At 42.3% G+C, this 16,092-nt stretch overlaps 1 protein-coding gene across 1 annotated transcript in view; it reads right to left on the bottom strand.

Annotated features, from left to right (window-relative positions):
- Positions 1 to 16,092, bottom strand: part of LOC119165407 (ubiquitin-like modifier-activating enzyme 1) — a 68,673-nt gene that overhangs the window by 29,826 nt on the left and 22,755 nt on the right. Inside the window, exons 11-16 of the mRNA XM_075871764.1 lie at positions 15,165 to 15,245; positions 13,954 to 14,106; positions 9,827 to 9,992; positions 4,212 to 4,408; positions 2,672 to 2,736; positions 642 to 690 (exon numbers count right to left, since the gene is read on the bottom strand). Coding sequence (XP_075727879.1) covers positions 642 to 690; positions 2,672 to 2,736; positions 4,212 to 4,408; positions 9,827 to 9,992; positions 13,954 to 14,106; positions 15,165 to 15,245 — 711 coding nt within the window. The remainder of the gene's footprint in view (positions 1 to 641; positions 691 to 2,671; positions 2,737 to 4,211; positions 4,409 to 9,826; positions 9,993 to 13,953; positions 14,107 to 15,164; positions 15,246 to 16,092) is intronic.

Here is a 16,092-nt window from a genome sequence, read left to right as displayed (position 1 = left end):
TATGTGGGATTTAACGTCCCAAAATTACCATATGAGTATAAGACGCTGTAGTGGAGTGCTCCGGAAATTTTCGACTACCTGGGGACACCACACGGTGCTCAACGCGGTGCCAGCGTACAACGTTTCATTTGTCACTGCCGCAACGCAACAATTTACTAGTGCCAGTGTACATTAGAAGTAATTAGTTGATAACATCAAACCCTATTGAATCAGTGGGGAAACAGAGCTATACGTATTCTTACTCGGCTTATCAGCCCTTACAGCCTGTCACTGGTCCAATAGTGTGAGGAAAGAACAACACACTAAAATATGTCAATGAAGAAAAAAAACAATCACATCTGTTCTGTTCAATTAGCAATGTGAAAATGGCAAATGCTTGCTCGATATAGGATACAAAGATACAGCATGAAATACGCTTCACCTTGTCTAATTCATTGGTGGGCCCGTGTTTATTAGTAGGTAGTACCGCTATAACCTAGGCAGCAGCGATGCGGAGAGATATATTGAACGTAAATACTGACCGAAACTTTTAAACGTTTCTCATACAAAAGAGCACCCAACAAAGTTTTTTGATATAGCCTGCATGGACTAGCTTATCATTATCCTTATAACAATCTAAGGAAAGAAACATCGGTACTTACGGGCTGGTCACTCTGAAGTTTCAACGTGTTCTCCACAAAGGTTGGATCTCTGGAAGAAGGGCAAACACATTGGCAACCTTTACTTCAGTAGCCTTCCAAAAAATAAAAATAAACGTCAGTTAGATTCTTTCAATCACCCCCTGGTGAAGCTATGGGGACGTGGAGGGAGACGTACAAGAATTCGCAGTTTTATATGTGTATCAATACACGCTCCAATATAAAACAAGCACAAACATGCGTAAAGGATCATCGAACAGCACACGAGAAACAAAATAATTCTTGGCTAGGCCCCTGATGGGGAAGGGGATGCGGTAGAAAATTTTTAATGAGATTGTCTAGCCCACCTTGAACGTTCTCTATCGCGTGCCGTTATTTCAGCGCAAAGTCTCGTTAGGTAAACTCAGCCGGTGCTTCAGTTTTAGATTATCCGAGCGCAAGTGTAGAAAATTATAAGCGAGACAATTGAGCGCACTACTGTGCCTACTCCGTGCGGGCGGGCGTGTCAAGTCGTACGCAGCATGAAGAAGCCGTAGTGGAAACCAGTTTACACCCTAAAGAGTGCTTTGTGGGTCTATAACTAGCACCCTCTATACAATAAGGGTGTTTTAGAAAAGCAACACACCCACGTCATCGGAGTTTCGAAACACCCATGACGCCAATTTTTTGGTTTGTCAAAACACCCTTACCATGGGGTGTTAGTTATGAACATGCAGAGCAACCTCAGGTTGCAAACTGGTTTACAGTAACAGAATGGGCACGTGAACTTGTGGAGGCTGATGTAATGTTAGAATTAATATTATGAATACCTTTTATTTCTTGAAAAAAAAAACTGCAAATATGGCCAGGCCTGCTAAAGTCAAATGGAGGCTTGAGTGGCAGGGCCTTGCAGGCAGAAAACAAATGCAATCGCGTTAATGGCACACTAAAAATATAAGACTGAATACCATGCGCATTAAATCAAAAGCACAGGGCATATAAACAGTAATCATTCCCATTATACAGCAGTCAGAAAAATTAAAAGTGAACAAAAAGCAGAAAACAGTGATACTTCACAAACAAAGTATCTCACTAAATTTTTTGCTCAGAAGTATGCTTGCAAACTAGTGCGTATAATTGTGCGTACACCAGGTGCGCATAACTCGTGAAGACAAACATACTGTAGCCATTTTTTATTTTTATTTCGCCTTTATGCAAAAATGCTTGGGGGCAGTATATTGAAATAACTTGGAACATGATGTGCTCGTGTCGAAGATATATACCTTCCTGAACATCTTGGTCTCCAAAGACGGACTTTGGACCTTAGTGAACGGGAAGTGACATACGTAACTGGAAATTATTTGGACCACAAATGTTTTAAGACAACCGTTTGTAATAACAAATCATCCAAATGAGGCATTACCAGCATTTGAAAAATGTCTCTCTCAGAGTTAATGTTGAGGTCAAAAGATATAATTTTTTTAAAAATCAAACGTAATGTGTACTGTCTAATCCGCTGTCCCATCTAACCGCACAATGTCCGTAAATAGTTATTCCGAAAGGCAGTATACTGTAGCCTAGAGCTCGTGTTATCGTTTTTCGGGCTGAAAACAGCATATAGTATCTTATATTATATAGCAAACAGGACACATACAGAGTCTTTTGCAAACATAAGTGACATGGCTATTATAAGAAAGGCAAACTCGGTCATCAGAGTGTAAGTACTCCCTTCCATTTTTTTTTTGTTGAAAAAAAAAGCGATTTCTGTGCAGGCTGATTTTCTAGGTGGCTTGCGGTATCAGTGCAAGAGAGAGAGAGATAAAGATGCAAGGAAAGGCAGGGAGATATTCTTTGTTTCTTCGAAGATTAACCATTTGCAACAAAGCGCCTATGTGTGCCTAGGTGTTCGTTCATTCCATGCGATGCTATTACCATCATGAGTATAAACAGGGCTTAGACATTAATTCCCTGTTCATTGTTTAATTGCTTATTACAATAGGCACACGAACATCGTGGCGATAAAAATGGCTACAGGTTCATCAATTTGTACTTACTCCAGGTACTTCAGCGCTTCTTCAGGCCTTTGCTTGAACAAGCCTTCGAATTCATCACGGGCCCACTGTGAATAACGCAGACAATGCTTAATATTACATTGCGGGAATATTGATTAACATTTCGCCACATAATGTATCTGATCAGGTCAAAGTGAAATTTCGCTGCAGATAGCGTCTTTGTGGGTCGCCACCTTTCTTAAAACTCTTTTCAGATGTCCACCGACCATTGATAGCTCCGTGTATGCCTTAAGGACGGCAGATGAAGAGACACTTCCGAGTTTGTACGAAAGTTAAAACCTATTATGATATACTATTCAGAACTGCCCAAAATACGCTTCTCACGATAAAAGTTATCACTAGCAATCACGCCACATGAAAAGAAAGTGGCTCAGAAATAGTACAGTTGTATACAATAGGCTTTGCGAATAACTAGGAGCTGTGCGCTATCATAAATATCAGGTAATCATATTCCAACAAACAAAGAAAGTGTATTCAAGGAGTTCTTTCTTTCTCGGTGTATAATAAATATAATATAGACAAAGATGTGAAGTAAACACGTTTCGTGAGAATGGAATTTAATAACGTCCAAACCTCTTTATCACTTCAAATTGCAGTAGTTCTTTCCACAGGCTCATCATGAAGATCTCGTTAGAAAACCTTGACTTATTCAAATGTTAGAAGCTCTTGCGCAAATAACAAATAATAATAAAGTTCCAGGAAATCATCATATCGCAAAACGTGCCAATTTACAGTTTCAGGGCAGTTAAAACAAAAGATCTTTTGAACATTGTCATTAGAGATTCAAGTTTTCCATGCGCTATGATTTCGAACGTCTGTAAAATCTTGTACTGTAACGTCATACCCACCCCATCTGTCATTTCTGTTACAAAAGCTGAATTCAAAGGACGAGGGCATAGTTTGAAAGGGCCGTGCAACACTTTTTCAAGTAGCCATAGAATGGCTTCACTAAGGAAAGTTATTGCTACACGGTTCACTAAGAAGGTTATCGCCGCGCTGAACCACCACAAATTTTTTCATAATCCATCCTGTTGCAGAGGTTTTTCGCATGTTGCAATTGCATTCTCTTTTCTTGTCCCGACGTGAGTGCTGCAAGGTGAACCGAGAGCAATGACACGGGAAAGGAAAATACGCCACTCGCGCCTTGTAACCGTGAGCGCTTTTTCTCTTTTCTTCTTCGAATACGTGGCTTTTCATGGCCTCCCGTGGCCGCTCCTATAACGAACGAGTACGTAATGCTCAAATCAGCCAATAGCTGCTACAACGGCTGTGACGAGTGATATTGAAGTTTTTAGTGTCATTTGTCGAGACAAGAGAAACCAATTTTTAGCAAACTCTCAGAAGTTATTGTAAATTTCAGGCAGCGTGCCATTCTATAATAATTGGCTTGCGTGTTCTCGGGAGACTCGACACCCGACAGCCTGTGCTTTCTGACCGACAAAGTGTTGCAGGGTCTCTTTCATGGTTACACACAGTCACCAGCATAACGGCCGCTCAAATGGTGGTTAATGAAACCACAGACCTGCAACGTGTGCTCGATGGCATTGGGGAAGTGCTTGAGCGTGCAGATAGGGATGGATTTCTCGGGCGGGTCGTGCGAGGAGGAGTACGACTCGGACAGGCGGGGAACCACCACCTGGACGTTGCCCTTGGTACCCAGCGTACCCGACTCGAGGAGGGGCTTGTTCATCTGGACGCACCGGAGGTCGATGTAGGTGCCTACGACGACACCGGAGTGATTCAATCCGGTGCGTTTACCATATTTATTTATTTTTATTTATTTATTACATACTGCGGACACTAAGTGGTCCAAGCAGGAAGGGCAGGTCACGCATACCGCAGGCGTAATGACGTACATTATACGAAAAACACACTTTGTTTTACACGCTACAATACACTTCGTTATTTAACAACATCACGCTTCGCTCTGTACACTACAATAAACTTCAATATGCAAAGCAACAACACACCCGGTTCTACAACACTACATTACACTATGTTCCACAACACAAGTAGTAACTTACGCCAAACAACGACAATACATTGCATACCTTATACTTTACAATACGTTACACATACGTTACAATGAATGAAGTTCGCATAGCTTGTTCCAGTCCGACACTGTTCGCGGAAAAAAAGAATACATAAAGGCATCGGTTCTCGCAAAAAATGGGGTTAGCAAAATGGGATGATGATGTCGTGTGTTTCTTGTTGACAGAAAAGATAAGTAAGGCGATGAATCGATTGCGAGTTTTTGATTAAGTAATAATTGAAGGAAATCCAGCCGTTGTTCGCGTCTGCGGGATTCAAGGGTCTGAATGTCGTTTGCAGACATCAGCACGGAAGGTGAATCCGACGGTGAGTATTTTGAATATATAAACCGAACAGCTTTCCATTGAACCGCTCAAGTTTGTTAATATTAAGCTTAGTGTAAGGGTCCCATACAATGCTGGCGTATTCCAGTTTAGGTCATATAAAAGAATAATAACTAAGAAGCTTTACATTGGCAGAACAGGTACGCAGTTTATGTCTTAGAAAACCAAGTTTCCGAAAGGCAGCTGAACATATGTTGTCTACATGCATGTTCCAAGACAAATTACTAGTTATAGTTAGGCCCAAATATTTGTAGCTTGTAACCTCTCTAAGAGTTGAAGACCCAAGCTGGTACGTATTATTTAGTGGAACTTTCTTACGTGTCAAACGCATGCAGACACTCTTTTCTGCATTAAGGATCATTCCCCACTCATTGCACCACAGATGAATATTATGAAGGTTTGAGTTAAGTTCATTTTGATCATCTAAAGAGTTAATATCCCGGAACAAAACACAATCGTCTGCAAATAATCGAATTTGTGCAGAAGGGGTGATGACATTTACAATATCATTTATGTATAAAAGAAAAAGCAATGGCCCTAGGACGCTTTCTTGGGGTACACCTGATGTGACCTGTAGAGACTGCGAACGCTGGTCATTAATAGCAACAAACTGTTCACGGTTATTTAGATAGTCAGCAATCCAGTTTACAAGGATTTCGGGAAGGCCAATACGTTTAAGTTTCAAGATCAATTTGTCGTGTGGAACCCTGTCGAATGCCTCACTGAAATCCAAAAATATTATGTCAGTTTGCCTGTTGTTATCCAGGTTAAGTGCAAATGAGTGGATTATTGTAACTAGTTGCGTCACTGTCGAATATCCCTTTCTAAAGCCGTGTTGAAAATTGGTCAGGATTGAATGTTGAGTCAAAAAATTTCCAGTTTGTGTAGCAATTATGTGTTCTATTAATTTGCAGCAGGGTGAGGTCAAGGATATGGGTCGGTAATTTTGAGGCGACAAGCGATCACCTTTCTTAAATACAGGACTTATGCGTGCGGCTTTCCAGTCACATGGTAGCCTTGATGACAACAATGAAACACGGAAGATTTCATGCAGGAATTTAACGACATGTTCGGCATATCTTCTTAGGAACACATTTGGGAGATTATCAGGTCCACAGGACTTTTTAAAATTAAGATTCAGAAGCATCAAAAAAACACCAGAATAAGACACAAAAGAGACTTCGCATGGGTCGAACACTCTACCGTTTGGAACATAAACACTAGAGCCGGCAAACACACTTTGAAAATACGCATTAAGATGATCAGCAATCTTTCTTTGATCGGTTACAATCACGCTATCAATTGCCATTTCGGTGAGAGGTTTCTTTCTGTCACCAATGTAGTTCCAGAATTTAGTCGGGTCAGTTTTTATGAAGTTGGGCAGCAGCGTCTTAAAATAGCAATCTCTGGATGAGCGTATAGCCCGTGCAAGGCTGTCTTTGAGGACTGAGAGGGAACGAGACTGCGCATGCTTCTGCCTTAAGCGTTTTATCTTTCGTTTTAAGTGAATTATATCTCGCGTTATCCAGGGAGTTGTTTTGTGCACTTTTTTATGTTTATTCGGTATAAAACGATTGATGCAATGATGACACATTTCTTTAAATTGATTCCACATTGTCTCGACATCGCCCACCTCAAAGACAGCAAAACACGACTCCATGTATTCTAATATAGATACGTCATCTGCTCGCGGGTAATCTTTGAAGGTACGCACTGAAGATTTTGTATTACGTATACGCCCACCAACTGCGTATATACTTAAACTTACGTATGTACGTGTACTACTATAAATTTATACGCACAGGCGCTGCGCACAAGTGGCTTAGCCTGAAAATTTTGAGACGTTGGAAGGAGAGAGGGGAGATGTGGAAAGCCGGTTCACCCAACGTGTTTTAGCAGAGGGTCGAAAACATCAAGGGTAACGCCTGATTAGCATTCAAGCAGGTAAAATAATAGTTTTTTCACTTCACGAGTTCGAGTTCTGTTATACGACTTGTAACCTTGTTATCGAGAAACAGCATAATAACAATTTCTGTTATGTACTAAATATGCTTTTGTGACGAAAATTAGAAGAATACACTGTTCGGCGATTTGGCAGTTCATATCTGTATATATAACGCAAAAAATGAGCCACAACAAGAAGAAAACTGCAAGGCTGGTACGTCTATGAAGTCTTGGAATTCTAATGACACGCTCGCTTCAGATGTGGATTAGCCTACAGGTGCACGATTTTATATGCATGCATGTATACGTACCTGTAAACTCAAAAATTAATTGTGGCTGAAAGTGGTGGACAGTTGGGCAATAGAACTAAAATTTCGATAACAATTTTACAGACCACATTTCAGATTACAGTAGAGCCCCACTGTAACGTTCCTCTTCGTCACGTTTCCTGGCTGTTACATTGTTTTACGGCGGTCTCGGTACAGCTACCGCTCAAATGTAATGGGAACCCTGCTGTTACGTCGCACCTCTGAGACCTATCCCGTTAGATAGGTGGTTGTGTGTCCTCCGAGCCAGCATGGGATTAAGCAACACTGCGGCCATATTGACTTTTAACGCCAGTTGACTCCGTTTGACCATCAGATTACGTAAATGAGAGACGCAAATAACAAAAGCTTAGCGTTCAAGATACAAACCGAAAACATGGCGGCTGTGACATAATTGCTCGCGAAAGTAAGGCCTTCGACAATGGCATTTCCTTTCGTCATTGCGTGGGCCAGGGCCAAAGTTATTCGGGGAGGAATTGAAACTAGTTGGGGTTGCGCGGTTCGACTCATCGTGCAGGTGTTTTCGTGTGCGCTTATTTCTTTCCCGCCTGCATTTGATGCTGCCACGATAGTTACATACGCACGCTGATCACAGAACTAAGAATGATGCCGTTCCCAGCATAGTTTCCTTGAACTACCCAGAGGGAACTCTCGCACTACGATCCCTCAGCAACGATGGGGTTTATGGATAGTACATGGATTGGCCTAGTCTTCGTGCCTTTGGGTTGTGAACCCACTTGTGGCTTCGTTCTTGCAATGGTCCCGTTTTGTTTATCAGAAAAAAAGATACTGATATGAACTTCGTGACCCGATTTGAATTGATGAGCTAAAAGGATTATGTTGTTAAAATGGGTTAAGGCTGATTGTCGTTTCGCGACAGAGTCGCTCCAAGCCACGCGAAGCCAAACGAACCCTATACAAAGATCAGGCAAATCCATGTACTACCCGTCATTCCCATGCTCACCGAAGCGCCAGGCGTCGCAGCTCCCACATACACTAGCGCCAAAGTTCCCTCTAGTCTAGTTATAAAAAAACTTTCCCAGCTCCCCGTTTCATTCAGTCGGTTTAACTGTTTCCGAGTGCGCCACTGCACGCACCAATGACGAAATTCAGTCGATGGTGCCGGGAAGACAATCACGTTATGGGGGTGCTCTCACATTCACGAGGCTTTCGACTGCCTAGTATGAGCCATGGCTGTACGACACTACACGAACAGTGCTACGTCATCGCCTCAAGATGTCTGCGCACGTGGGCAGTGCCACAAGTATAGTACACAGAAAAAGACAGGGCGCCGACCAAGGACTTGTCGAAAATATAATAAAAGACGTTTCGGCTTCCCCACGAGAGCCTTGTTCACTAAGCTGAGAAGCTGAAGCTTATAGCTTAAATAAGCTAAAATAATCGCTTGCGGCATTTTGCATACGTCAGAGGTAGATTGCTGGCGTCCGGCGTTCGGGTTGAGCGTGTTGCTCGTTGTCTGGATACCTAAAGATTCCAGATATTGCAGTTTTGTGCAGTTCTTTTCTCGGACAATAACGGAAGCACGGTGCCAGTCGAAGCAGTGGTGCATTTTTCCTGCGTGCTCTGTGAGAGCGCTTTTACCGAGGAAGAGGAAAGCTCTCAACGTCTACCTTTTCTTTGCGTAGGGGTACAGCAATACCGACAGCGTCCGTCTTTCAGTGTTCATAGGAAGGACACACACAGCGGGCGGTATCTTCATTTCGCGTCGTTCAACCCTGTAAGCCACCAACAGTCTGTGACCTTTTCTTAAATAAGAAGGGCTTGAAGAATTCGCACTAATCTAGATGACTTCGACTCAGACCCAGCATGCATCCGACGTGAACTTTGACACCCTCTTCGTCTGCATCCTGTCTTTTTCTGTCGACTGTGCCATTTCTTCCCGACCAGACGAGATTTCGACCAATTAGCGACTTCGGCGCCACAAGTGATCGCCTGCCAGGTGTCGGGCACAGTGGCCTTATATTTAATAAACAGACATGACTTTGCATGTTCTCCGAAAATGAATCTTGCTGCTCGAGCAAAAGTGTAGACTCCACGTAACTTTGCATGGTTTTTTTTATAGCGTATAAGCAATGAAGTAAACTTCTGCATCACTAAACATTCTCCGTCTTCCTCGGTTTTCGCGTATCGCGGCTGTGAAGGTTGTATGTTGAGATCTTTTTAAAAACGTTGAAGAGGGTCTCTATACTGCCCAGAAAACATGTGGAACACCCAACCAGAACGTAAAACGACTGGGTGAAGAACCCTATGTTCTGTTTCCTGCTCCTTCTTAGTTGTTCCCATTTTCACATTACCGGGCACTTACAAAATGCTGGATGACGCTTCAGCTTTGCCTCAAGCCTCTAGGACTGAATCCAAGAGTCGGGCACAGTAGTATCAGCAATGGCACATGCACAGTAAAGGTGATCACGCCGCACACTATATTGAACTGCGTCATATGCCGTTTCTCAACTGAAAAAGAGCCGACTCACGGGAGTCGACATTGTCTAGCGCGTTGGCCACTCCGTCCAGGGTACCGAAGAAGTCGTCAGTGTAGATGTGCTCGGAGTCAGGGCCAACACGGTGGCAATTAGAGATAATTTTCACCTCTGGGTTCATTCTGGCCACGGCCTTCGCTGCAGTAACAGACTTCAGTTGCTGGGGAAAGAAGAAATGATTAAGGAAATTCGATTGCCATTCTGAAAGAAAATGTATCGGTAGTATTGGCTGACTACACGAGTGATTGTTCTAACGTGTAGACGTTAGAACGTCTAGGGGAAGTCACTACATGCAAGTAAATAGTGGTGATTCTTGGCCAATGGCGATGTATACTTGGATATTGGCGGCTAAATAGGGAGTCGGGATCGTAAGACTGCTGGCATGGAAACCACCGCTGCTTTCATTAGTGAATACAGAAACGAGACGGCAAACAAATTGGGGCACCTTTAAGCCCCACCTCTAAAAGTTGAACACGATAGCGATATTTTTTTCCTAGTGCGTACCCTTAAATGTTAGTGTATGAAATTCCTTCGAACTTGCTATGCACCCACTACGTGGTCTTATGGGTGCTGTAGCGTGAGTGCCTTTTGTAGTGGGCGACTGGCTCTAAACTATGAAGTCTATTTATTTATTTATTTACAATACTGCTAGCCCTTGCGGGCTGTAGCAGGGGTGGGAGGTGAACAGGTGAACAATACACAAACAATGTTAGGCAAAAAACAAGTCCAGCCGTCGTTGAAAATCTTGTGAGGATCTACATCCTGTAAGTACCTCGGGAGGAAGCGCATTCTAGTCAACAATAGATCGCACCAGAAACGAAAACTTAAATACATCCACCCGCGGTACATAAGCTTGGACAGAAAATAAGTGATTGGTACGAGCCGACACTCGTCCTGGGGGGCGCAGGTATACACTGGGATCCAGCTTGTAGTTCTTATGATACAGGTCATAAATAAATTTTAAGCGAGCTATTTTTGTACGTGTAGCTAACGATTGAAGGTCAGCCCTAGCAAGCAAAAGTGATACAGACTGTGTTCTCATGTAATTTGAATAAATAAACCTCGCGGCCAATCTTTGTACTCGTTCAAGTTTGTTAATTTCAGTTTTAGTATGCGGATCCCAGATGATAGCTGCGTACTCCAGCGTTGGTCTAACAATAGTCTTATACGCCAACAATTTAACAGAGGGCGTTGCATTACGAAGTTTCCTTCTCAGAAAACCCAGCTTTCACTTCGCCAGTCCTGTAATGTTGTCAATATGATTGTCCCACTTTAAACTGCTGGATATAGTAACACCTAAGTATTTAAACTCATTAGAACTCTTAATTTCTCTATTGTTTATTGTGTATTTATAGTTAAGGGGGGGTTTTTATTTGAAATTGTCATGCAAACAGTTGTATGAAAATTAATTTTCATGTCCCATTTTTCACACCAGTTGTCAATACATCGAAGAGCATCATTGAGGAGCATTTGATCAGAAACACTTTGCACATGACAAAACAAGAGACAATCATCTGCATATAACCTTACATCAACAAAAGGAGGCACAACCGTTGCAATATCATTCACATAAATTAAAAAGAGTAGAGGTCCCAACACGGAGCCTTGTGGCACACCTGAGGATACGCGTAAAAGAGAAGAACGTGCGCCACTTATTTCAGCAAACTGCAACCTATTGCGCAAGTACGCTTCAACCCATCTTACAATTGCGGGATCAATACCAAGTATTAACATTTTTTGAATAAGTTTCGGGTGACATACTCTGTCAAAGGCCTTAGAGAAATGAATTGCTATGACATCGACTTGTTCTTTTGAGTTTATCGCTGTAGCGAAAGCATGAACAGATTCAAAAAGCTGAGTGACGGTTGAAAGGCCTTTTCTAAAACCGTGTTGCTTATTATAAAACAGATTATTGTTTTCTATATATTGAAATATATATTTTGAAATTATATGTTATATTACTTTGCACGCCGTGCATGTGATAGAAATTGGACGGTAATTACAAACATTAAGGCGGTCACCAGCTTTGAAAATGGGCGCAACTCTTGCTAATAACCAATCAATCGGAACAGCGGCAGTACACAAACATAAATTAAAAATTTTAACTAAGAAACTAGAAACCCAATCAGAGTAGCACCTCAAAAATTCGTTGGGAATCATATCCGGACCAGGTGATTTTTTATGATCCAATTCAAGCAGTAATGCCATTACGCCCTCTTTAGATACGGTAAGAAGATTGGAACTAGTATCATCGAACGTACAGCCTTTTTTTTTTAATGATCAATACTCTGCGAAAAAACAGTACTGAAGTAATGATTGAGTGCTTCGGCAATCTGAATCGGTTCGCTATAGGAGGTCCCGCCTATAGAAAGCCCAGTTATTTCAGACTGCGAACTAGACAGGTACCGCCAAAATTTCTGGGGAGAGTTGGATATGTATTCAGACAATATATTAGTTAGAAAATTACTTTTAGATTGCTTGACTTCTCTTCGTACCTGAGCACTAATGTGAGCAGTAACAGACGAGTTTCTTGGTATTTTCTGACGGGCGCGACATAGTCGCCGTTTTAGGTGAATGATACTTCTGGTAATCCATGGGTTAGCTTTTGCAGTTCTCTTTTCTCTTTGGGGAACAAAACGTGACAAACAGTCGTTTACTACCTTCTTAAAGGTAGTAAAGTCGTTATGAAAATCCCATGTTCTGACGCCCGATGGCAGTGTACGCCTGTACCACGCATTATTACGGCAATATTTAATGTATTGTGAAGCATGTATACAAAGCACCTGTGTTTTTAAAGCATGAAATGTACTTTTACTGCACTTTCAAGCAGGGGAAGGTATTTTCCTCGAATTCTCAAGCGGAAGCGGGGATTTGCAGTAAAACAGCCGCTTCCAACGCAGACCCAGAATTTTTCAACATTTTATTTGCACCTTTTCTATATTTTTTGGTCACGCAAAGATGATTTTTCGTTCACCACCAATAAAGCCAACTTCAGTATTTTTTTGTGAAACGAGCTTTTTAATGCTATTGCGTTAAAATTAAACTGAAGTAACTTAGTCCATCAAACGGTTATGAAAGCCTTAAGGGTCATGTGCAACTTACTCGTCGCACATTTATTTGCAGACCACGCTGTCGTGGTGTAGCAGTAATGGGGCTCGGGTGCTATGCCAGAGGTCCCAGGTTCGATTCCAGCCTCAATGGTTACATTTAGATGGAGCTAAAGTGCCTTAGTGACGTGTGCTGTGTGACGTAAGCGTGCGCTAGGACACACCAAATGGTCTACATTTGCGCAGCCCTCCACTACGGTTTCCCCTACATAATCATATCATGCTTTTGGCACGTAAGACGCTTGATGCTAATATCACGCTTCAGTGACTACTGAATGATATGTTCTGTTGGACAACGAAACAGACTGCCGAGTAAGACACATCTTGTCCTCTTTCATCAAATTGTATGCCTCAGCACTTACAGCACACCACTGATGCTATCTTCACAGTCTTGAAGGTTTTACTTTTTTTGTTAGCACCCGCAGGAATTCACCTAAGCATTACATATGCATGCATTATTTGTCGCCATGACATTGCTGCTAGCAACCCTGTAAGGTAATACTGTCGCCTATAGCCTTGGAGGCTGTCTGAGAAGCCAGAGATTTTGTGTCGGGCTTGAGTAGTGTCCTCCTGGCAAGTAGTGATAGGGGTGGTTTTTCTTTTTCGTTAGACCACTAAAAAGATTGCGTCAAACACAAGAAGAGCTCCAGCATATCACAAAATTCGTTATTGACATATAAGTGAAACAATAGACATGGTAAGCACATTGCTTTTTAGTCTGCAATAACCAGTAATCTGCTGCAGCAGTATTCATTATATCTAGGCCCTAGTGTGTTTCAGCCTCAAAAATGGCTGTTTTCAGTATCTCATAATTAAGCGTTTGTCTGTATTATTTGAAATCATATTATCCTAAACGCAGGTTTTTAAGTAGCACTATTTTAAATTTCGCTTTTCATACAGCTGAAACAGGACTTTGTATGCTTCTAATATTATACAGAGCAGTGTGGTAAGTGATTGCAGGTACTGTAACAAGGGAAGGCGCCTAGACAATTAAAGCGGCCGATTCATACTCACACCAACGTCCCACGGTCGGAATAGAAACTGCCGGTTCAGGTTGGAGCGCTCAATTATGTCCATATCCGTGACGTAGACGCAGCCACCACCCGTGCCCAGGCCCATCATAGCGAAGTTTTTGAGCAGTTCGCAACCGATTGCCCCCGCACCAACCTGCGTTTGAATGTACACTCTTGATCACGTACCTCATAATGTGCTAGTTATGACCGGGAAACTAGATGAAAAAAGGCGTAGTGTCCTAAATATATCCTGCACTTTTTGCAAGACATCATTAGGAATGTAATGGCACTTGTACTCCTTTCTTTCCAGTCTCATGTTACCGTCCCTACGCGAAGTCACTGCTGCCTTTGCGCTAAACCCGCCCAATCGATGGGAACTGTCTAGATAATTTGATAACTGTCCGATGAGATTGCGTAATCAACGCGAACATTAAAGTCAGTTCTGGCGCTTACGTGCCGCTAGCGATAACGCAGCAATTTTCGACGATCACTTCAAGTTATAGAAGCCGATTCACTTAACCGCTTGTCAGTTTTTCGACGCCAACTCCCTGTTCACCGTTACAGTGTACCACGTGCATTTCTAGCTTGCAATTTAAGTTTTCTGATTTCCCGCCATAAGTTCGGGCAAATATAGACTCACGTACTTCCAGTTCCGCTGCAGTTTTCTGCACTATCACGACGACACGACAATACTTCAATGTATTCGACACCAAAATCGTCGCTGCCGTACACTCAAACAGTCAGAAAATCTGCTTCCGCTAATGAACCTAACTCAAGTATGATGTATAGGTGTGCTAATCAATATTTCGTACAGCGCAAATGGATAATTGCATCAAGAAGGCAGACACAATTGTGTTGTGCGCTTAACTTTTTTGTCCAGTGTCCATCTCTCCACGCTTGAAGTATTCCTCGAGTACCAAAGGGGAGAGTTCTTTAACGGCTTGTTAAGGCCATATTGATTCACGGTGGGCGACGCAGTTGTATACAAAAACCTCGATAGAAAGATGCCAATGAACTTCGCCCAGTTACGCTTACCACTTTTTATTAACAGATCAAAACGTTTTCGTTGTAGCTGATGTCAGAGTACCAACGATCCTCATCTAAGACCTTGGGCTTCGATATCACGCCCTTATCGTTCATCATGACCTACATAGAACAAAGGAGCGAATACCAATCCTCATCTCTACATAATTATGGTTGAACTATACTCACCAGAAAGTACTTCTGTGACGCTAGTTTCTCCTGCACATCTGCTCCAAAGACGCATGCTTGAGCAGCATACCGCGTCTTTGCCTGGGAAAAAAAAAAACGCGACAAATTAGGAGTCTTCGCATATGGTTACAAAAGTTACAACCTGCACTGAATCTTGCGCTGTATATCCGTCTCTTATCTGTATTGGTCATAAGCCCTCAAACTGCATGAGCTGCACTAAGTTTTATTCTGAAGGTCAAGACGTGACCCAAGTTTCATGGGTAGGGCCCAGGATTAACTTCACAGCCCATATGTAGCCTCAGCTGCATTAGCCACTAATATACCCCAACATTCGGGGGTCACTTGCACAAGTTTTTTTTTTTTCACACAGTTTTTTTTGCTGTCTTCATCACTAATACTATATATTTTTTTATTATTTTCTATATATGTTTCCATAGTAGCCTTGTTTAATCATTCTTACCGTGGTTTTTACGTGTTTTGCTGATTTGTTCATGCATTACGTATATGGTATGCTTCTGTTCAACCGCTGTAACTGCTCATTTTACGAGGCGGCCAGGTTTCCCCAAGCTGCTCAATCCAGCTTTCTTGCCCGATCTCCTGGCAACCTTCTTGCAAAACAAACTCAATTAAATTTTATTTACCGATATTCGACTGCCGCGTATGCCACCCGTATTCGATACTGCACGTGCCACAATATTCACGGATGCGAGCAGCCGTAGTTTGATGAACCGCGAGAATGTAATTAACATTCTCATGGGTTACCTGAACGAGTATCCAAACCTTCATTGGCTGCGCACGGCCCGAACTCGAGCGTTGCACAGCCCTGTCATTTCAAGTGGGGCAGCACCTTATTTTCCTATGTCACATGTACATCAAATCTAATGTGTGAAGTATTGAACCGCCTCGAACTACAGGTTCTCAATTATTA

The sequence above is a fragment of the Rhipicephalus microplus genome, chromosome 8 (genome assembly GCF_043290135.1).
Source record: "Rhipicephalus microplus isolate Deutch F79 chromosome 8, USDA_Rmic, whole genome shotgun sequence".
Lineage (NCBI taxonomy): Eukaryota > Metazoa > Arthropoda > Arachnida > Ixodida > Ixodidae > Rhipicephalus > Rhipicephalus microplus.
Note: the sequence above shows the minus strand (reverse complement) of the source record. Positions and strands in the feature narration are given on the sequence as shown.